Raw genomic sequence first — 21,747 nt, 5'->3', positions numbered from 1 at the left:
ATCAGACAAAGCCCTAACATCACATGCAAAAGTAAAATCAAGTGACTCCTGCCACTTTATTGGGTACGCGTCGCGTAGCGTAGGTACTATGCACGTGTCGGCCTTTTATCTTCAATAGGGTTGTCATAAGTAAACTCCTAGAATGTTTTGAATTAGTTCGTATGGAAAAATTAATGTGCTTCTTTTGATTTTATATTTTTGCAGGGCGATTCCTTATGAAATTTACCTATGCATCATTCAACATTGTTTCGTAATTCCGTTACATGTTGTATATTTATAAAAAATCAATATTGCATAATTTCAGAGTCGTTATGAAAATTAAGCTTAATTTGCTATAGTCCGCGAAAAGCAGGATAATCTGTATGGTGTAATTTATAACCGGAGCATCCTCAGGAGATGTTGAATTTACAATGAACAATTGTTAAGTAAAGTCAACATCTCCTGAGGATGCTCCGGTTTCGAAGCGAAACGTGCGTAGAGGGTACATTGCCGAAGATCTGTTTGGTGTGGAGTGTAAAAATTGAAGAAATTATAAATTACACCATACAGATTCTCCTGCTTCCCGCGGACTATAGCAAATCGAGCTTAATTTTCATAATATATCATGGATTTCCGCAAAGTAACGCCTGCTTCTATCCAATATTGAGTGTCTTTATTACTAGAAATCATTTTATTTATCGTTCATAGACGTCCCAAAGTCTCACATAAGGCATGAGATAACTAGTATATAGTATCAAATAAAAATTAAGTTTTTTAATATTAAAGATGATTGCGCAGTCTACTGAATGTATTTTACTTTAAAATTTAAGGTTTTGTTATTATTATACATTTGTGCTTATTTAGTTGCATGCACCCGCACCATTAAAGAATAGATTTATAACAGGCGGCCGATGTCGCATCTCTTTCGCACATCATATGGGCGTCCGAATGAGATAGCATTATTTAAATATAAACTCTTTAATGGTAGAGCTAGAGCTATCTGTGACAGCTCGTCTGGGGAAGTATTGACACTTTAACTAAGCCGCAAAGCAGCATTGTTGTAATGCTGTGCTATGGCTCGTTCACATAGAACATCCGATTTTACAGGATCCATTTTAACTGGTCCGTCGCTACTCGAGGATATTCGCACAGAATTTACAGGACCGATTTTAACAGTACCGACGATACTGGACTTTCGTTCTTCAGTGTATCGTCTACTTTCTACGAGGATGGACGTTGTAAATGGCGGCTGTGTGCAGCACCCCGCAGCCCGCGCAACCAATGCCAAGCCTCGCGCGGTTTCGATCCAATAAAACGGATCAGTATTTCTGGTGTCAAAGGTGTATGTTCATAAGGGACTGTAATACTTAACTCAAGGTGCAATACGGACCCTTAAGGCTGGCGGCATCATTTTTTTTTTTACTAATTGCCAGACCAAGCAGACAGCCCACCTGACGGTCAGTCAAACCATCGCCTATAAAGGAGAACACTTCGTAGGGCATGCAAGGAACGTCATGCTTGTAGTCATTTCTTCTCACATCTCTGATGATATAAAAAAATCTTACACAGATAAAAAAAATTATAACAATTTTCTCATCCTCTTTTCTTATATATAACCTAGGTTAACACCACGACCGCTAAAAAAGCATCTGAAGCACTGTTTATATTATAAGAGAGGTAAATTAACTCAAAAACATTTTAAATTTTAGTTCAATAATTGTAATTTTATCAACATGCTTTAACAATTTTCTTTATCATTAATAGCACATCCTAAGAAGTTACTCTTAAAATAGGATAATAGAATTCAAAAAGTGGTGATGAATCTGAAATACCTTAGTTTCAGTATTTATATTATATTCAAAATTATAAAATCACTTACCGTAATATATATGTATAATTTCTTATTGAATTATATATTTGAGGAATTTCATACTAAACTAGGTAGGTATCTATCTAGGTAGGATCTTCATGTTGTTCAAGTATTTGAGGATAATTTCATCATAATAATTCTATTTCATCAAAATAAGTAAAATCATTTAAGGTCATTGATAGATTAAATAAAAATAATTAGATTAGCAAGATATTCAGTCAATATGCTTCTAATTGTTATAATCAACATTTAGTTTAGCATAGTCCTTATACTCTGAGGAATTATTCCGTAGTCAACTAAAATAATGAATAAATCTGAAACGAGAGTTGTTTTTCAATTGAATTTTTACTCTTAAACTGCAGACTGGTAGCGTCAATTGCGGAGAACTAAATTTTCTTTACGCTTAAAAAACACTGGAAAGGGTTAGACCCTAAGCAAGACTTTACGAGGCTTTTTACAAACTCAAAATTTATGAAAAAAGAAACAATTTTTGAAAACGACCTATTCTCGTAACGACACCACGATTCCCTCGTACGTAGTTTCATAGAGATAAAAAACCTTTCGTTTGTTACATGTTCTTGTTTTGTCTATGGAACTCTAGTAAAAAAAAAAGAAAACTATATAATATTGTATCGTATGGATCACTTGAAAAATAATCGACTATTAAAAAGTTACTCCAAACTATATAATATGTATTTGCTTTTTTATATCAATTTAATAACAGCGTAGATTTAGCTAATAGGTTTTTGCTTAATTACTTTAAACGAGAACTTTGCAATAAGAATAGAAACAGTTTTCTTAATTTTAAGGATTTTTGTATGTAATTTTAGAAATAAAAAAATAATTTATTAATATTTTATTCGACTTCTTATTTAATACCAGCATAATTGTTATGTACATTTTAAAAACTTTTTTCTCAACGCTCTGCTTTGCGGTCAATACAACTTTGAAGCCAAAAGAAAATCTGATATGAGTTCACCCGAACTTATTTATGTTTACTAAAGGAGAAAATGACTGTTTTAGAAAATTTAGGGAGACAATTAAATGATTTCGTTTTTATATGATTAATTTAATCGTCTTTAGCATATTATATACCTTGGAATTTGAGATAATGCTTGTAATCAGCATATTTTACTGCTTTATCATATCCACATTTTTGATGGACTTTTATTTTTACAAACTTATGCACAAAAGCATAAAAAAGCAGTTTAAGTCCGATCATGGGGAGCATTAACAAGAATTTTATGAGAATGAGAGTTGGATAATGCATTTTTCGTTGCGTTTCCATTTAAAAATCAAAATCTTTCCTTTTCACTATCAAAGTTATATTGAAAATCAATGTTACATAGTACACAAATTGAGTTCGCGAGCATTCAAGCTGACCGCATACGCACCGAACTCGCAGCACGCTGTCACACATGATTTATTTTGATTCAATATTTCATTCATTTATTATGAAATCGTTAGTAAACTCGCGAATCAAAGATGATTGCACACACAGAAGTACCATGCCGCATATCTTTGTAGCGTTTAGGGATGCTCTTTGAAGATATTCGCCAATTGAGGCCGTACCCTTCATATAGATGTGCATGCTTGCAAAAGTGGAGTCGCTTCCGCGTGTCAATCATTTCATAGCAAAATAGACCTGTTGTAATGTTGTTTTTAAGAGTCGCAATTTCTGTACAGCAAATTTTTAAGTAACAAACGTTTTGCCAAGAGGACTAGTTGTAGAACTATGTACAAGCTTAAGATTTAACATCGACCCACTACAGGGCACTGGTCTCCTCCCACAGTTAGAAGGTTTTAGGCTGTATACCAAAACACTGACCTTGTGTGGATTGGTGGACTTCACATGTCTTTGAGAACATTATGGAGAACTCTCAGGCATGCAGGTTTCCTACATTATGAAACCAGTGATATTTTAATAACATAAATCGAAAATAACTTAAGCTTTTACAATAATGATAAATTTTATTTAATTTTGTTGTTCCAAAATACAACGATTTTAAACTTGACGTTCCAATTATTGAACTTTGCAAAGGGTACTGGGCCCTGACTGTATTACAATTCATTTGTCAACAAACTCTTTACTACAATTTATTAATCTAGGAAGACATTTCGAAAATTGATGTGTTAAATTGACTGAAGCTCCCACGCCAGGTGTAGCAATATACAACATTTCTTTAATATTAAACCTGCTATTTGAAAGTTACACACATCTCAGTAGTATGTGAGTTTAATTAACTGGTGTGAGTTTTTTGTATTGATAACTTATAATGAGTTCAATGCAGTTGGCATGTGAAGTTTCTAGTTTCTAGAATTGCTGAGGGCAGGGTTAGCTGTGGAATAACCTTTACGGGCGCCTTGTAATAATAGTATGGCGAAGCTAAAAAAAACTTTGTGAATTTAAAAAGCTGCACTGCATTAAAATGGATATGCGCTCGGTGCTATCCGATGTGCGACCAGCTTTAAATTATAAGTAATAATAACTAATTACACTTCCACATTGTTTGAAAGTCAGTCTCATATATTTGGTAAAGTATTTGTCACCAGCCGAGGACGTAATCCAAGGCTTTTGAAATGAGTCCACTAGACCTCTGCGGCACTGGGGCATTGGGGATTGGCGTCGGACATAGAGACCTTGCAGTTGTATGTCTGTAAAAAAGAGATGCAACAGTATTTATAAGTATTTTCATTAGAAAAATATTGATGATGTTCTCTTGTTATCTTGTTTTTATTTGTACTATAAAGATGTTTAAAGCCTTCCTTGCTTGTAAATGTAATTTATAAACATTTACGACGACCTCCATGGCGCATGAGGGAGCTATGGAGTAGAAGTTTCAGGTTCGATCCCTGCCAGGGGCAATTTGGTACTTCTAAATTTTCTTTGGTGTGGAATGGTGGAAGGATTCGGCCGTGGCTAGTTACCACCCTACTGGTAAAGGCGTAAACGATCTAGCGTTCAGAGTCGATGTCGCGTAGATTTTACCATTATAATAAGTGTTTAGTATAACTCACCACAGATTATACAGCTCACAGCCATCTTAGATAGTGGTATTCCTTACCAAAGGTTAACTTGAAGTGGAAAAGAAAGTTATATGTTCTGGGCCTCTGGACAGGTCCTGTGCAAATTCACCCAAGTATACTCAGGATATGATTAATAGTCGTACCTTTCTGAAGTAACATTGGGGCTTGTGGAAGTCATCCGTGGAGGCTCTCTGCACTCCACAACTCCCACCATCACTCCCGGCAGCACCTGTCTACCGTTGAGGGCTACAGCTCTCTCCTTCTCCGCACGAGTCGCATACCGAATGTGAGCCCAGTTACCTGGTGTGGGGTACTGTTTGTCTGCAATATAAAGTTGGAGTTAAATACCATTTTCTGTATCTTTCAAAAAATAATAAAAAATCACTGCATTATTTATTCTCATATCATTCAGTAGGTTTTATGGTATGTCCATTGTCCGTACAGAAATATTCCACATTTTGATGACAGTGGGGGACTTGACCATGATGCACCAATGGGTGGTGTCAGGCTTTTACATTTTATGATTAACATTTTAGTGTTGACAACCTAGTTGTATGGCTTAATGTCTACCCTGCTGTACTGGTTGGTACTACAAATGTTCAAACCGGATAATTCAGTACTTGACAAGTAGAGGCTTGAGTTTTTGTGATGGGAAGTTGAACAATGAACATGCTAAACACTTGACCAGTAACTCAAGCTAATAATGTATACAGGATGGATATACTATCACAATTTTAGGACAGAGAAAAAATAAGTAAAAAAATTACCAAGTATAGCACCACAGTTACTAAATCTAGCTAGTACTGTATTGGCTGCATTAGGCGGAAAACCAAACACAGTGACCCAATACTCATCCAACTCCTGACAGTTATCCTGCCATGCTCCATACGACTGGTTATTTACATTATTTACATAGGAATTCTGCATTAAAGAATTATTATTGCCATAGCCCATAAAACTATTCTCTTGAAACAGCGACTTATTTACAGACGGTTCACTCTTTATAGTGTCAAATAAATCTTCTATAGGCGGTCCGTTTGTTTTAGCAGAGTACGAAACATTAGGTGATGCAGGCATGTTAGGGTATATGTTCTGATGGTTGTACATGGCTTGTTTTTGCATTGACATATTCTGTCGGTACAATTTCTGGTCTGGTGTTGAGGTTTGAGTTGGGCTCGTTGGTGAACCTGTAAATAGTAAAAAACCTTTATAAATAAAATTTAAACGCCATATCACGTCACTCAATTTAACGACAAGCTCCCTAAAGCGTTGAAATTTCTTGGCTTTGGTTGGTTTAGCTTGTATCCCATACATTTATACACTCTCAATAACAACCACAATTAAATAATAAAAAGTACAGTTGAAGTTGCCAAAATTAGTAAAAACTGTGCAGCAGTGTACATTCTTATTTGCTTTATTATCCTAGCCCCTAATAAACTCAACTGCAGGCATCATACATACCAAACTTTCTAAGAAAACAGTTTGTTTGTTTATAAAATGGGATTGCTTTTACATAGATTATTCATGCTATCAAATTCTTTATTTATAGCACACTTGTAAATAAGAAAAGAGGAAGAAAAGCTATCACATTTTAATAATGTCTTTCATCTTTCCTATGAGTTCAATGTCTTTCATCTTTCCTATGACACAACTTTTTTACTCTATTAGCTATTGAGATTTTTTTTTGGTTATGGGGCTCATATTTTTTTTTTTTTTTTTTGATAGCCCAATTTGTTACATTTTGAATTCAAATTATAAGAAACATGGAAAGCTCCCTTATCAAAATCCTCCTAATGGTGCTGCAGTTCTTCTTGTGGATTTATAAATATAAATATACAACGACAATACACACATCGCCATCTAGTCCCAAAGTGAGTGTAGCTTGTGTTATGGGTACTGAGATAACTGATGAATAATTTTTGTGTATAATATACATATAAACACCCAGACATTGAAAAACATTCTTGATGGACCTAGAAGTTAAATTAACAACTTTTTGAAGGTTTAATCTTTAGAAGACCCCTGGCATTAACTGCGCTTAACAAGTGAGATCTCAGTCAAGTACAAATACAAAGTTGTAAAAAACACAAATTAGAATTTTAGTAGTAGTAATGGGATTTTATAGTAGTATTCCAAAATATCGCAATATCTTCGCCTTATCAATGGATTTTCCTTACAAAATACAATCAAATACTTACCGAAAGCAAGACTACGGCCTTTTGTTGGTGATAAACTATTCGTCCGCGGGGACATAGTCGTCATAGTCGGCGGATTTATTTCACCTAATAAGAAAGGAGGCAAATATCCCACGTTAGGGCTCCCAGAAGGCGAATGAGTTGGACTTCCTAAAGTCATAGGTTCCATTTTAAATGTTTTATTATTACACGTATCACAGGCTATTAATCAATCAAAATGCTTAGTTAATTGTAATGTTTCTTTTTTATTAGCAGTTTTTGAAATGCTTAACGCGTTTGCAGTTTACCGGACCAGCAGCGAATTTAAGTTTGACATTTTTTACGTCAAATAAATACCATAGACAAGTAAAACTTGGACTCTCGGATAAATTAACGACGTTTTTAGCTTTGTGCTTTATTAAGCTGCGTTATACCATTTTTAATCAATAAATAATTGTATCACTTACTTGATACCATACAATCTTTTACTTGAACTGAAGAGGGTGGAATGGTATCTAATATCTATCTGACTGTTTCTTTTTTGCACTGTTTCTTTTTCGTTATTACTTTCTAAGAGTTATATTGAACGCGTTAAAAACATATGCATCATATATTTTTTTTAATTGGTAGCATTGGTAGAATTGTCAAAAAAGTCAAAACAGCAGTCAAACATGGATTCTTCTGTAGTCGAAGAATCTGAGAATTTTGATTCATTTAGCGAAAATGAATATGTTAAAACAAATAGCAATACTCCAAAAGAAACCTCAGTTAGCAATAATAATATCGTACATAAGTTGTTTAATAGAGAGGTAAGTTGAAACTAAAGAATTTCGATAGCAAAGCTTCCTAGATCTTGATATTTTTGTTTTTGACTATTATCTTTCGAGTAGATAATCCTAAAATTTATTTGAGAAAACCTAGTTAAAGACCTCTCATATTGTTAGTGTAGAAAATAGCTTTAACTGCGTGTATGATGAAATCTTTGGCTTCCAAAGTTATAAAAAACAATTTGTTTTCAGATTTATGGTAACACATCAAGGAGACCTAGTGAGAAAACTAAACGAATATTCGACAAAATACCTCCCCGACTTCGCTTTTGTCTTATGGATATTGTACCTATGCGGTACTTGAGGGAGCATGTGTTCATGGGGTTCTCCCAATGTGGACAGTTTCTACTAAGTTTTACATACAGCTGCAATACTCAAGTTTACTTCAGAGAAAGTTCAAAGTTTACGTATGTATAATCATTGCCTAGTACAATGGTTTACTTTACCCTTGCCATGTCTGTAATCATAGTAAAAACCGTACTCTTAAAGGTTAGGCTGCTATGTTAACAAAGATGTGCTAGCTAGTAAACTATCTATTTTCACTAAGTGGTGCTGTTGAGATGGTAACCTGTGCTGTGAAAATGTGCTGCATGAGTTAGCTGTGTAATGAAGATTCTAGTAATTAGCTTAGCAATTAGCTAATAATTCTAGTATATTATGGTATACTCTTCTCTGCTTATACTGCTACTCTACTCATGTTCACTTAGTACCCACCTACCTGCTTCTAAACATATCTATGTTGAACACATTTGTTACAATGCCTTGCAAAGCCATTAAAATAAAATATCCTTATTGGTAGATACACATCCTTAGTTACACAACTAAGCACATCTCTGGTGAAAAGGCAGCCTCATATGTATGATGAGTCAATTATTATTTAAAATTTATATTCTTTATACAAATAGACAATCTCTTTTAAATTGTTAAACTTTTGGTACTGCTAGTACATATTGTTTCATCATGTATATTTTCTCTCTGTCTGGTGAACAGACTGGTAATTAACTCCATTTATATGCATACAATAAGATCATATAAAATTTCTGTCTGTGTATTTCTATACCAATTTATAAGTGGCATTCTGTCATGTATTGAGATGAACTTGAGCTAACATATGTCATTGTCATTAATTAATTTAAGCTGGGTAATAAATTAAATTAAATTGGTAATAGCCTAGCAGTTAGGCTTCAATTTTAGGGGCCAATAAGTTTTCTAAGTTTCAAGCAATTAAATATCAGTGGCTTTAATGGTGAAACAAAACATCTAACATGCCTGAAAGTTCTCCATAATGTTCCCAAACAGAGGTTGAACGAGATGGAGAGGAGATGTCACTCACTAAGTTCAAAGTTTATATAAAATGTAAGCTTATAGAAAATTCTGTTATAATATTAAGGATTACATGAATGATAAAAAAGCTCGGACATGAATTGCTCTTACTTCATAGCCAAATATTATTTTAAGAGAATTAAAAACCCAACTAAGTTTTTTGTGGGCTCTTCATGGATCAGGGTGTGTTTGGAACCCTCTTAGCTTTAGATTTTAAATAATGAATGTAGTTATCACCCTCAATCACCTCACTATAATGGTAACTAAATGTATGAACGCTTCATAAGTAACTGTGCTATGGTGGACTCATTCTCTGAGGAGACCTGAGTCCAGCTAATAAAAATATTTAACTCCATTTGAAAATGTGTATAGAACATAGAGCAACCTCTTTATAATGTTAGGTATACTTAATTTTATTATTTTAATTTTAATAAAGTATTATCTTTGTTTGTAGGCTTCATTTTTTACTGTGGGTGCCGGGTTGCGTAGCCCGGCCGGTGCACAGTGTGCCGTTGTTTGGTGATGACAGTGTGGACAGCAAGGTGACAATATCCATGGCCCAGTGGAAACACAACCCTGGCGTGCTTGTGGTCTATGGCATTGCGTGAGTATTGTAAACTTAGGTCCTTATTAATACTTGTGGCAAATTGGCAGAATAGTTATGCTGTTATTTTTTTGTTGCACAGTTTAACATTGAAATGTCGGAGTGTAAAAAAACACTACATAACTGTTCCCGTGTTATGCACATTGATTAAAAGAGCCCTTTATGTAAGCTCTGTCAGATTTCAGCCTGAGGACTAAATTAAATTGGGAGGCGATTGTTGCACCCGTATGCGACAGAGCTTATAGTTTCATTGTACTGGAAAGGCTTTCCAAATGGGATGCTGTACCCTTAATCACCACACTGGTGAGACAGGTTGGTGATCACAGTAAATGATAGTTGTAGCACACACGACGCTACTGACGCGCTTACGCCTACTACCTACGCTACTTCGCCTATTACGACACCCGCGGTAAGAATAGGGTTAGTAGGTACTGTACCCTGATCTGCCGTAACCACAGAGCATGTTTGGGTGACATTAATTATCTGTGTTTACAGGTTGATATGTGAGCATGCATTTGTGGCTACTACTCAAATGATAAAAACTTTAATATCAATCCTGACGGACGGCCGACTGGCGCAGTGGGCTGCGACCCTGCTTTCTGAGTCCAAGGCCGTGGGTTCGATTCCCACAACTGGAAAATGTTTGTGTGATGAGCATAAGTGTTTTCCAGTGTCTGGGTGTATATCTGTATATTATAAGTATTTATGTATATTATCCATAAAAATATTCAACAGTCATCTTATAGTACCCATAACACAAGCTACGCTTACTTTGGGGCTAGATGTCGATGTGTGTATTGTCGTAGTAAATTTATTTATTTATTATCAATAATTAGTCTATTACTACTTTCGTGCAGATTGAACTTATTAATTTGATTATTAAAAACGAAAGCGTTTCTGTCAACAAACGAGTATCTGTTTCATCATCAGTACTTGATTTAATATTTTATTATTTTTAGAGTAGTAGAGCTTCTTGTGACAGAGCTCCCGAGGAAGTCCTATCGCCATGCTTATTTCTGTAGCTAAACAGTATTGTTTCAATATTGTCTTACGGTGTGAAAGACGTGGTTGCCGGTATTATTTTCCGGTAAAACAAATTGATGGACACAGGACGTGCTCATTACATGCCCTGTTAAGTGTTGCCCTGTTTATAGGCGATGGTTTTCCACTTACCGTCAAGTGGTCCGTCAATTATTACTATAAAAAAAACTTATTATTAAGTTTATGTATAGATATTGATGAAACATGTAACTTTTTAGTGAATCCCTCTCGGAACGTTCCTACCTCAGTGTTATTGGAGTACCTCGTTTAGGATGTAGAAAGTGCTCAGCCATTTCCAAAGATGAAGGTAAGTTGCATTTATGTAAGACATTAAACTATTTCAGTACATTTAGCTTTATTAAGATTATGAAGACAGTGTATGGTGCAAGCGAAATCAATTAATTTAACAATGAAATTTAAGTCGTCAGCCTTTGCGTTATGTCATGTTTCGCGATGTGTAGTTTATGACTAGTATACATCGTCTGGATTCATATTCTGTAACGAAAAAATAACCTTGTTCGCAGATGATCCCGATCCAAATTGGAATAAACGTTGTTTAGAGCATAGTTTTGCGATACACACCAAATTCGTCTGTTCCTTCGACTCTAGCTTGTACGAGCCGGTGGTCCAGCTAGCATACACAAACCAAATTATCATATACACAGACTTCATACACATATTAGAAATTGATTTAGTTAAACCTGATCCAGATAGAACTGATATTCAGGAGGACAGGCAGTATTCTTTAGATAGGGAAGAAATTAATTCAGTATACACAAATCCAAGCACACCAGCTTCGGACGTGTCTGCACCGTTTCAATCGCCTAAATATCAGAACAATGTGGTGCAGAATATTCTAGCTGATTTTGCGGAGATTGAAGAGCCATATCAAATGTCCAGACCGGTTCAATTACCCGATGTTATGGGGCAGGAACTATGTATCCAAGCGTCCTCAATATCGCACAATTTAATGGAAGAATGGGAAGGACCCTCACCATCTATAAGAACATTAATTAGCCCACCCTTAAGATCCCCGAGGAGACGACCAGCAGAAAGTATGTCGAGATTCAACGAAGCACATAGAATAAAAGCGGAAAAAGCGTACGAATTCGTCGAAGAGGCAGAAATAAAGTGCGAGAAACTCAGTATGTTTAGAAAACGACGTTTAGCGGATAAGAAATACGAATTTTCAGAGGATAACAATGAGAATATCGTCCCGTTTAGAGTGCTAAGGAGTAATAGGAAATATTTCACAGGGTCAACGAGCAAAAGTCAAACTAGAAGGGCTAGGTCACCGCCCGTCGAGAGCGTTGTGTTGAGAGCCCATAACCAAATTAGGCCGACATCCCCAACAAGTAGCATAGATCTTAAAAATCCTGGACTGTCGTCCCTTGAGTCGGACAGAAACAGTGAATCAGAGTATAGAGTAACGGAAATGCTAGACGATGGTTCCCTCAAAACAGTGTCAGTACACGATAACACGTCTAAAACGTTGTCAGATTACCCCGTAAATCCTCAAGATCCGTATTTAGTTCACACAGGAAATTCGAAATGCAGTAAATTTTTTACGAGATACTTTCTGGAAAGTGATGATGAGATTACGTCTATTATCACAGATTCCGAAGGTAAGCTTTGTTCTTTACTATTGAAAATTTACCTTAAGGTTATATTATAAAATCGGACGAATTAGTTTTTCAGTTAAAGAGTTTTTGGTCTTAAATGTCGTGCTTTGAGTGTAACTCATAATCATCGTCATAATATCTTTTGTAGGAAGCGCAAAAACCACGGTTTTGTGCCGCTTTTGTAACTAATAAGTGCGCAAAAAATCAAACTCTTTAAAATCATACCATAATTTGCACATTAATGGTCGTGAATAGAATGGAACGTTCGTAGAATGGAATTTTCTCCTTCCTTTTCTAGTCTGATTGGTTGTGTTCCGTTTCGCGTTTGACATAATCATGTACCCATGTGTAAATGCCCATTTCATTATTCTCCTTTCATAATTAACTAAAACTCTTCAGTTTGAGGTTTAGGTTGGAGCACGTTTGCTTAGAAAAAGCCTATTCACTCTTGCCTTGAAGGAGCTCAAGTTATGCGAGAGATATTAGACATCCTAGCGGTACGTATCAGAAACGTGTATAACGTTTCGTGCGTGTTGATGGAATATCAACCACATTAGCAACCGCTATCGGCGTTTCGCTGTTCTGTGGTAGAACGGGGACGGAGGAACAAAATTGCGAAGTTCCTAGGTTTTTACCAGTATTTTTTTACAGGCAAAATTGCATCAGTGCTTTAAAATATGTAGTTTCGCCTGTGTTCTCGATCTTTTACCTATAACTCTCCTGGCGCGACGATCCACCGAGTTAAAGCTTCGAGCTGGTACAAGTATTAGCTCTGCCAAGGCCGAGCACACCCAACACTAAATCTTTTTCTACAGACGTCACACATTGTTACACTTTTTTACAGATGACTGCATAGCGGGTTGCCATGTAGCTCTACCCCTATGCGGGCAAGGGGTAGGCCAGGCTTTGCAAGGGGTAGGGGCGGGCGCATGGGAAAGGCTACGTACCCAACCTCCACTAACATTGCGAGCTCAACAAAGAACGTTGGACACGGAATTGCTGTGCAACGAAGTATGCGGTAGATTGTGTACGCTCAGAGGAAAGAAGTTCATTTACTGCTTTGATTTTGGATGTCACGTAATTGACGTTTGCCAATCTAGTGGATGCCTTTCTGGGGTAAGTGTTTTTTTTCTATATTAGTTATGAGTCAACCTTAGAAGATAAACATGCTGTCGCGGACTTTTTTTAGAACTTTTGAACAAAGTTTTAATTTCCGCGCATTATTGAGGAAAGTACTATACAACTTTGGCCACAACTAGGCTAGGCTTAGTACTAGTGGCGTGCACTTCATACATACACAAAAGCACTGCCTACCCTAAAATGTATGTATACCTCGTACAAGAGGAGGATTTTTGCCGTTTTATGCAATTTTCCTGCTGTATTACTGGTAAGAAACCCGTTGCACGCCACTGCTTTGTACAGGTCCAATGTTTCTCTTAATAGCACAATTTTTAAGTTTATAGATATGTGGTCAACGGTATTGCGACAATTTTTTTTTAATTCGTAGTATACGATTGTAGTATTGACACAGCGTGTGTTGTGCAGTTGTGCGCGATGTGGCTGTGGGCCAACGACGGCGAGGCGTGCGAGGCGTGCGAGGAGCCCTCCGCGGGATGCTTGCAGCATCGGAGGCAGTACGCCGCGCAGGTACCATTTTAATACACCACTGGCGATGCGTCCATACACGATGTTATACACGACACGACACGACGTATGTTTTAAAATAAAAGAAAAAAACCTTTAAGAAAAAACATTGTAAAGTCAACATCTCCTAAGGAGCGAAACGTGCGTGGAGGGTACATTGCCGAAGATCTGTTTCGTGTGGAGTAGAAGAACTCATAAATTACACAATACAGATTCTCCTGCTTTTCGCGGAATATAGCAAATTAAGTATAATTTTCATAATAAAAATAAAAAGTTGAAAAAGTCAAAATAAATAAAATAAAAAAAGATATTCATTGAGAATTTATGCTTTTATTATTTTTTTAAGTTTTCAAAACGATCTTTAGCCTACAAGTAATTCAAAGATTGTTTATATAAAAAGAAATGACATGTAACATGTAAGAAACAATGTACATTTAATGGTTGGATAACTACGTTATTTTTTATATTTTAGTTTATATTTCTTTGACAGTGTCTCTTCGTATGGGATCTCGTTAGCGGTGTGTACAGAACGGAGAGGGAGGCTATGACAGAAGACTTTAGTCAAGAGACTTCTAGAGGTAAGTCTTCTTTTTGCAAAGTCCTTTTTATTTATATATAAGTTGGTTAGCCAAGTACGGAGGCTTTATCTGGAGTGAGTCCTTGAATTCAAGGAATCGTGACAAGAATTAATTTAATACCTACTTTAAAAAATTCTTTTTAGATCAGTTTAACTTAATAATCCCAACAAACATTAGGGTTCGCCAAGATAGCTCTCAGATGGCAGATTTTACCGACTTACTTGAAACAAATTGTTATATTTTAGCCAATTTATACAATATATTTATAAATTATAGCCTACGTGTTATCTCACATTACTTTAGTTACTTTAATACCTACGACAGGGATGGAGGGTGTATGACGGCATAAGCGAGTGTTAGGCCATTTGTCGTGACGGCAAACTATCTGCTTTGTTTTCAAGGTGCAACAATGGAATAACGAAATATTGTTAATAGTAATCTATGTCCAAAGCAATGCACCTCGACCCCCTCTATTCTCAAATAAACTTAGTGCCAGTCTGTATTTCTTTTTTTAAGTATTTATTACAACCATATAGATTATTAAGTAATGTTAGAAAAAGATGAAAAAGGTACGTGGAGCAAGCAGGTGTTACTTTAACCAAAGATTTTTTTATACTGATTGAAATGCAACTTTCCAGCTGGGGTTTTCAAACAGTCTTAAATTTCCTGTGCTAGAAAATATTTTTTTCGTTGTTGTTTATGGTGCTCTCTGATACGTGATACTTTTATTAGTTGCTTATGGGCTGATCCGGAGCTGTCCAGTAGTGGACGTCATTCGGACCATCATCAGCCAATATGCATCCACTTCTGGACGAAGGCCTCTTTTAAGCAACGGCAACTCTTTCTACATCCAGACTTCCGCATCCAATCGATGCCTGCCACTTTTCGAAAGTCTTAGCACCTACCCGGGGGTGCCCTACACTTCGCTTGTCGAGACATGGTTCTCGCTCGAGGTCCTTTCGGCTCCAACATCCATCGGTCCTCTGAAAACATTGCCCTAAGAGCTACGTCGGTTCCTTTGGTGGCATTGGATAGAAGCAAGCGTTACTTTGCGGTAATCCATAATATATTATGAAAATTAAGCCTAATTTAGCAACATTTAGTCAAATTAAGCTTAAAAAGCAGGAGATGTTGACTTTACAATGAATAATTGTTAAGACAACAATTATTCATTGTAAAGTCAACATCTCCTGAGGATGCTCCGGTTTTGGTGCGAAACGTGCGTAGAGGGTACATTGCTGAGGATCGGTTTGGTGTGGAGTATACGGATTGAAGAAATTATAATTACACCATACAGATTCCCCTGCTGCTCGCGGAGTATAGCAAACTAAGCTTAATTTTCATATTACTTTGGCATAAATTGGCTTTAAAGGCATAGGGATTCTAGGATATCATCGCGGCTAACTGCTGGCATTTGCTGAGGACTTGGTTAGTTTCAGGCGTAGAGCGCGCGCGGGAGTTGGCCAAGCGACTGGGCTCCATCAACACGCCGCCCGCCAACGAGACGCGTCTGCTCACCACACTGACTGGTAAATACTTTGACTTGCTTAACTGATACCACCGCCCCCCTCGCATCGTACCAGAACAGCTAAGCCTCCATTATTCTCCATGGGGCACGAAGGAAAGGTCTCTATATCTATCTATTTGTATATCTTCTTCTACAGTTTTATCTTGATGGCCGATTGGCGCAGTTTGCAGCGACCCTGCTTTCTGAGCCCAAGGCCGTGGGTTGATGAGCATGAACGTTTTTCAGTGTCTGGGTGTTTATCTGTATATTATAAGTATTTATGTATATTGTTCATAAAAATATTCATCAGTCACCTTAGTACCCGTAACACAAGCTACGCTTACTTTGGGGCTAGATGGCGATGTGTGTATTGTCGTTGTATATTTATTTATTATTATTTATCAAAAGCATGGTATAATGTCCAAATAATGTACGTGTAATAATAAACGGGCAGGTGGACACGCTAATTTTGTCCCTTGCCAGGGGACATAATCGGAGGATACTTTTGTACGTAGGTAGGATACTTTTGTATCCTACCTAAGTGCAATAGGGCTGTGCCTACGAGATGATGGGTAGACATGATAATTATCTTGTGTACATATTATAGACGCTACAAGTTGTTGCAAATTTTAAGTATGTGTCCACTTTTATTGTATACCACAGTATTTTAATGGCTTAAAAAACGTGGATAACACTTTGAATCGGGAAAAAAAACTTATCTATTAGAAGGGGTATCAAGAAATACCAGGTAGATTATTTTTTTAACCACAGATCTCCTAGTGAATCTTATGAAGTTAACATACTTAACTTTGGAGTAGGAATAATAAATATGCAAAATTTTATGGAATGGTCAACTTTGGTCGTTTGGGGGACCAAATCTCCGTAATACTATTGCGCTATCCATAACAGTTTTGCGCTAATGTGCACGTGTCTTTTTTATTCCTTTACACCCCTTGACTTGGTGGTAAGTAAGGTGGTAGCGGCTCAACCTTTTTGGGAGTACGGTAGTTATATTAAGCCCATACCCCTAGCGTGACGTTAGTTTAGGCTAGTTACTATTGTTAGAAGCGGTGATAGCCCCGTGGGTAGGACTTCGACTTCACATCTGGGGAGTCGAGTTCGAATCCCAGCACGCACCTCTAACTTTTAGAAGTTATGTGTTGAAGGTGAAGGAAATAAAAATACATCGTGAGGAAACCTGCATGCCTGAGAGTTCTACATAACGTTCTAAAAGTAGTGTGGAGTCCACCAATCCGCACTGGGTCAGCGTGGTGGACTACGGCCTCAAGCCCTTCTCACTGTGGGAGGAGACCCGTGCCATGTTGTGGGCCGTTAATGGGTTTATTGGATGATGATGACTGTTGTTTATATTATAACCAATTGTACATTCACAGGTAAATCTCTCAAAAGACTGACCGACGTGGACAACTGCGTGGAAATCACAAAGAACCACCCCGACAGCTCGGAGTCGGAGTCGGAACCGTCCGAGGACAGCGATTACGAGTAACATTGTATAACTATGTTGTTTTTGGGTTCCGTTTCGTCGTAGTCATTTTTGGGACGAGCCATAGTAAAATAGACTTAATAGTCGTTGTTTTACAGCTTGAGTTCCTCTGCACATCTTTTGCTGCTACACGCAGGCTATAAGCTGCGGCCAATCAAAAGCAGTTTTAGTAGTAGAAGAGAGCTTCTTGTGACAGTGCTCTATAATACCACCGCCACGCTTATGTCTGTGTCATGCTGCATTGCTATGTTGGCTGAAAGTCGCAGTTGCTGGTGTAATTACATACAGGCATATGAGCCCTAACAACTTCTCTTCAGGGTGATAGAAAAAAAAAAGGGGGGGGGGGGCACTTTTTAGGACATGTTCCTTGCATGCCCTGCGAATTGTTGCTCTGTTCATAGACGATGGTTTTCAATTTAAAATAAAATATAAAAAGATTCAGTTCAGAACTTGAAATCAGCGAAGAGCATACGACTTTAAAACTAGAAGCATTAAGTCGATTTTACTTTGGCGGCGTGTGGTTGCTATATTCGAAAATTAAACGTTATATAATTGGTTAAAATATTGTCCTTGTACCGTTCTTCTAACAAAGACATGTGGTAGTACCGTACAGTACGCGGGATTTAAGTTGACCAGACAGAAGTCACGTGACACTGCATACATCGTATATGGTATATTGTACATTGTCCATGGTACATTGTACATGGTACATTATACATGGTACATTAAACACTGTATATTGTGCATGGTACATGCTTGAACGTCTCTGTGAGCCAACTTTTAAGGCTGGTCGAGTAACAACGAGCGGAATCTGTATCGCGTAATTTGATGAATATTTACGAACTAGATGTTTCTAGAATTAAAAATGTTTTCATCGTAATGCATCAACTCAAAGATGGCGTTATATAGTATAGTATAATCTAAAAACATGTAAATAGACACTCGCTCAGCAATAGATAATAAAGTTCCCAGATATTATATTTTTAAATATGCAAGCTAGCTGATAATTTTGTTTATTGTAAATAGCATTGATTTTTAAGTACCTACCTAACATCACGAATAGTTTGTACGGTTGACAAGTCTTCATTCCACATGGCGGAATGTGAGTGGGCTCATTCAATATAAAATATAAATTATAGAAATTAAACATTAAAAAAGTGCCATAGTTTTTCGGTGTTAGGGAAAATTGAAGGATTTAAGTTTTAATTATTTGATTGCGCCTGGTAACATGACAAGATTATATTATGTGTGAACACTACATAAGTTGTGTGCACTTCATACACCCATATAAGCACTGCCTGCCCTTTTTTCATATATGATCTGGCCGCTTAATGGATACTCTAGTTATTTACAGTAAGATTTGGTTATTACCCCTGGATATATACTCCATACATAAGCATTGAAATAATGGACTTACCTAACTGAAGTACTGTAATTCAAGCAACTGAGATATTTTTGTAATTATTCTTTTGAACTACAATCCACTATAAAGTTAATGAAAGTTAGATCTGATGTAGTTTTAGATAGGATTTCCGAAAATACGTAATAAAATTAACTTGTATGTGTGTGTTGTGTGTGTGTGTGCTAAGGAAGTTAAACTTCATTAATTTAGATTCATACACTTGTATGCTTGTGTATACAGGCAATAAGATCTTTCGTTGAACGCTGTGAATAATTATCAGTTAAGATTATTAACCCACAATAAATTGTAAATAACAAATAACCCATCGTATATTTGTCTTATGTTATCGTCATGGCGAATATTTAATTTTTGTATATCATCAAAGCAATGTTAATTTCAATTACTAGGGCTGTTGCGGCTTAAACTTTATTGCGAATTCAGCCATTCTCTGTCCTCATTAAGCACAGTGCAAGTCCATAGATTGCGTAAATAATTACAATCTATGCTAAAGTCAGATTTTTAATTCACTGGAGTAAACCGACAGTTGCTAATGTCACTTTATTTAAATAGTTACGTTCCAGTTGAGTAGTGCATCAACTCAGTCGAACAAAGCTAATAGGAACTATTTATTGAGGCGTTGATAGCCAAGTGGGCGTGCACTTCGTATATGTACAAAAGCACTGCCTACCCCAAAATTTTTATATAACTCGCATAAGAGGAGGATTTTTGCCGTTTTATGCAATTTTCCTGATGTATGCATACCCTGGTAAGAAACCCAGTGCAAGTCACTGCCAGTGGGCTATGACTTCGACATCACTATCGGGGGGCCGAGTTCGAATCCCGGCACGCACCTCTAACTATTCCAAGTTATGTGCGTTTTAAGCAATTAAAATATCACTTGCTTCAATGGTGAAGGAAAATAACGTGAGGAAACCTACCCGAGAGTACTCCATAATGTTCAAAAAAGTGTGTGAAGTCCACCAATCCGCATTGGGCTAGCGTGGTGGACTACGACCTTAACCCCTTCTCACTGTGGGAGGAGACCCGTGCCTAGTAGTGGGCCAGTAATGGGATGATAAAAATTCAAAATCTTATATCTTTAAACGAGCAATTCTTTTATATATATATATAATTGGAATCTCGGAATCGGCTTCAAAGATTTTCATGAAATTTATTATACGGGATTCAGGGGCGATAAATCGATCTAGCTAGGATTCATTTATATTGGAGTCTCGGAATCATTTATATTGGACATAGATACGAATATATTTTTAAGTCGAGTAATTCTCGGACAAAGTCGCACGGGTCCGCTAGTATTTATTCATAAATACCTCATTGCAATATAGGTAGATTTATTAAAAAAAAAAATTGATTCACTTACTCTTGCGAGTAGTCATATGACTCGCTTACTCTTCGTAAATGTTCTTATAACTCTTTTTGTCTTTCCATTAAAATGTGATAGCACCGTAAACGTCTGTTTAATCCAGTTAACTAAAATGCCGACTTATGATAAAGTTGCCTACAAATTTGATAGCCGGGTATATTCTTGTTAATGATATACTAGATTGTCACGTAAGCACGATAACCGGCCATTATAACACCTGATAAAAATAGTTTTAACTAAAACTAGTACCCACCGCAAATAAAAAACCTTTTCCCTTCTATCTTGTAGTGAGGCCCGCTTCAGCGGATGCACTTCGACCCTCCAGGAACTTTTGTGCTCACGTTTTCCCTTACAAAATTTTGGTTACAATCAATCTCGTAATAAAACTAAGTATACATGCATCATCATCATCTCGACCAATCGAAGTCCACTGCTGGACACAGGTCTTTTGTGGGGAGTTCCACAATACACGGTCCTGGGCCGCTTGCCTCCAACGGCTCCCAGCGACTCGCCTGATGTCATCTGTCCACCTCGTTAGGGGCCGACCTACGCTGCGTTTACCAGTGCGATGCATGCATGCATCCTACATTTATGTCATTAATAGCTTATAACAGTCCTCTGCTGGAGACTTAACGCCTCTTCCAACGGGAGATTTTGCTTAAAATCACGCTGGGCAGACGGGTTGGTGATCGCAGTATATGGTAGTAGTAGCACAGACACTGCCGCCTGTGCTCTGTCATGTTCCTCTTAGCGCTTAAGGCACCATCGTGATGCATTCACTACACTCAAACATTTATATATTTAACACTATATTTAGATCATGGTCTATTAAGCGTATTGGTATATGGTTAATCGGAATAACATAGTTTCGATTCCCAGGTCGGGCCATAAATTGGTGGTGTAAACCCCCGCGTCGGTGAGCACGTTAAGCTGTGGGTCTCTGTTACTATCGCTTGTTATGATATTCGTCAAAGCCCATCAAACTGCATTCTAGCAGCGTTATTGGTCTATTCTCCAAAACTATCTCCTTTGAGGGACCAAGTCTGCCAGAAGTGAGACGTTAACGGATGTATAACTGGGAATCGAAACTATGTTATTCCGATTAACCATATACCAATACGCTTAATAGACCATGATCTAAATATAGTGTTAAATATATAAATGTTTGAGTGTAGTGAATGCATCACGATGGTGCCTTAAGCGCTAAGAGGAACATGACAGACGCGGATAATGATGAATCCATGATCAATTGTTTCAAAAC

At 37.0% G+C, this 21,747-nt stretch overlaps 2 protein-coding genes across 2 annotated transcripts; one reads left to right on the top strand and one right to left on the bottom strand.

Moving 5' to 3' along the window:
* Window positions 1-2,690: 2,690 nt before the first annotated feature.
* Window positions 2,691-7,379, bottom strand: LOC120625597 (nucleoporin Nup35). The gene is made up of 4 exons (XM_039892661.1): window positions 7,075-7,379; window positions 5,644-6,063; window positions 5,020-5,197; window positions 2,691-4,504 (listed from the first exon to the last, which is right to left on the bottom strand). The coding sequence occupies exons 1-4, from the start codon at window positions 7,238-7,240 to the stop codon at window positions 4,396-4,398; spliced, it is 873 nt and encodes a 290-aa protein (XP_039748595.1). The 5' UTR covers window positions 7,241-7,379; the 3' UTR covers window positions 2,691-4,395.
* A 336-nt stretch (window positions 7,380-7,715) lies between these two features.
* Window positions 7,716-19,946, top strand: LOC120625926. The gene is made up of 10 exons (XM_039893197.1): window positions 7,716-7,859; window positions 8,070-8,284; window positions 9,655-9,804; window positions 11,064-11,152; window positions 11,370-12,470; window positions 13,312-13,583; window positions 14,013-14,114; window positions 14,602-14,689; window positions 16,123-16,218; window positions 17,591-19,946. The coding sequence occupies exons 1-10, from the start codon at window positions 7,722-7,724 to the stop codon at window positions 17,701-17,703; spliced, it is 2,364 nt and encodes a 787-aa protein (XP_039749131.1). The 5' UTR covers window positions 7,716-7,721; the 3' UTR covers window positions 17,704-19,946.
* Window positions 19,947-21,747: the final 1,801 nt, after the last annotated feature.

This window comes from Pararge aegeria, chromosome 8 (genome assembly GCF_905163445.1).
Source record: "Pararge aegeria chromosome 8, ilParAegt1.1, whole genome shotgun sequence".
NCBI lineage: Eukaryota > Metazoa > Arthropoda > Insecta > Lepidoptera > Nymphalidae > Pararge > Pararge aegeria.
The sequence above is the reverse complement of the archived record's forward strand: the minus strand, read 5'-3'. Positions and strand labels throughout refer to the sequence as shown.

What these genes read in the sequence shown, in the direction of transcription:
- LOC120625597 (XM_039892661.1), bottom strand. Translation starts at nt 7,240, where the DNA reads ATGGAACCTATGACTTTAGGAAGTCCAACTCATTCGCCTTCTGGGAGC. An exon ending in AGGCCGTAGTCTTGCTTTCG is followed by an intron (nt 6,064 to 7,074) that starts GTAAGTATTTGA and finishes TACTATTTACAG; the next exon opens with GTTCACCAACGAGCCCAACT. An exon ending in CCCAATGTTACTTCAGAAAG is followed by an intron (nt 4,505 to 5,019) that starts GTACGACTATTA and finishes TCTTTTTTACAG; the next exon opens with ACATACAACTGCAAGGTCTC.
- LOC120625926 (XM_039893197.1), top strand. Translation starts at nt 7,722, where the DNA reads ATGGATTCTTCTGTAGTCGAAGAATCTGAGAATTTTGATTCATTTAGC. An exon ending in TATTATCACAGATTCCGAAG is followed by an intron (nt 12,471 to 13,311) that starts GTAAGCTTTGTT and finishes ACTTTTTTACAG; the next exon opens with ATGACTGCATAGCGGGTTGC. An exon ending in GGAGGCAGTACGCCGCGCAG is followed by an intron (nt 14,115 to 14,601) that starts GTACCATTTTAA and finishes TTTCTTTGACAG; the next exon opens with TGTCTCTTCGTATGGGATCT.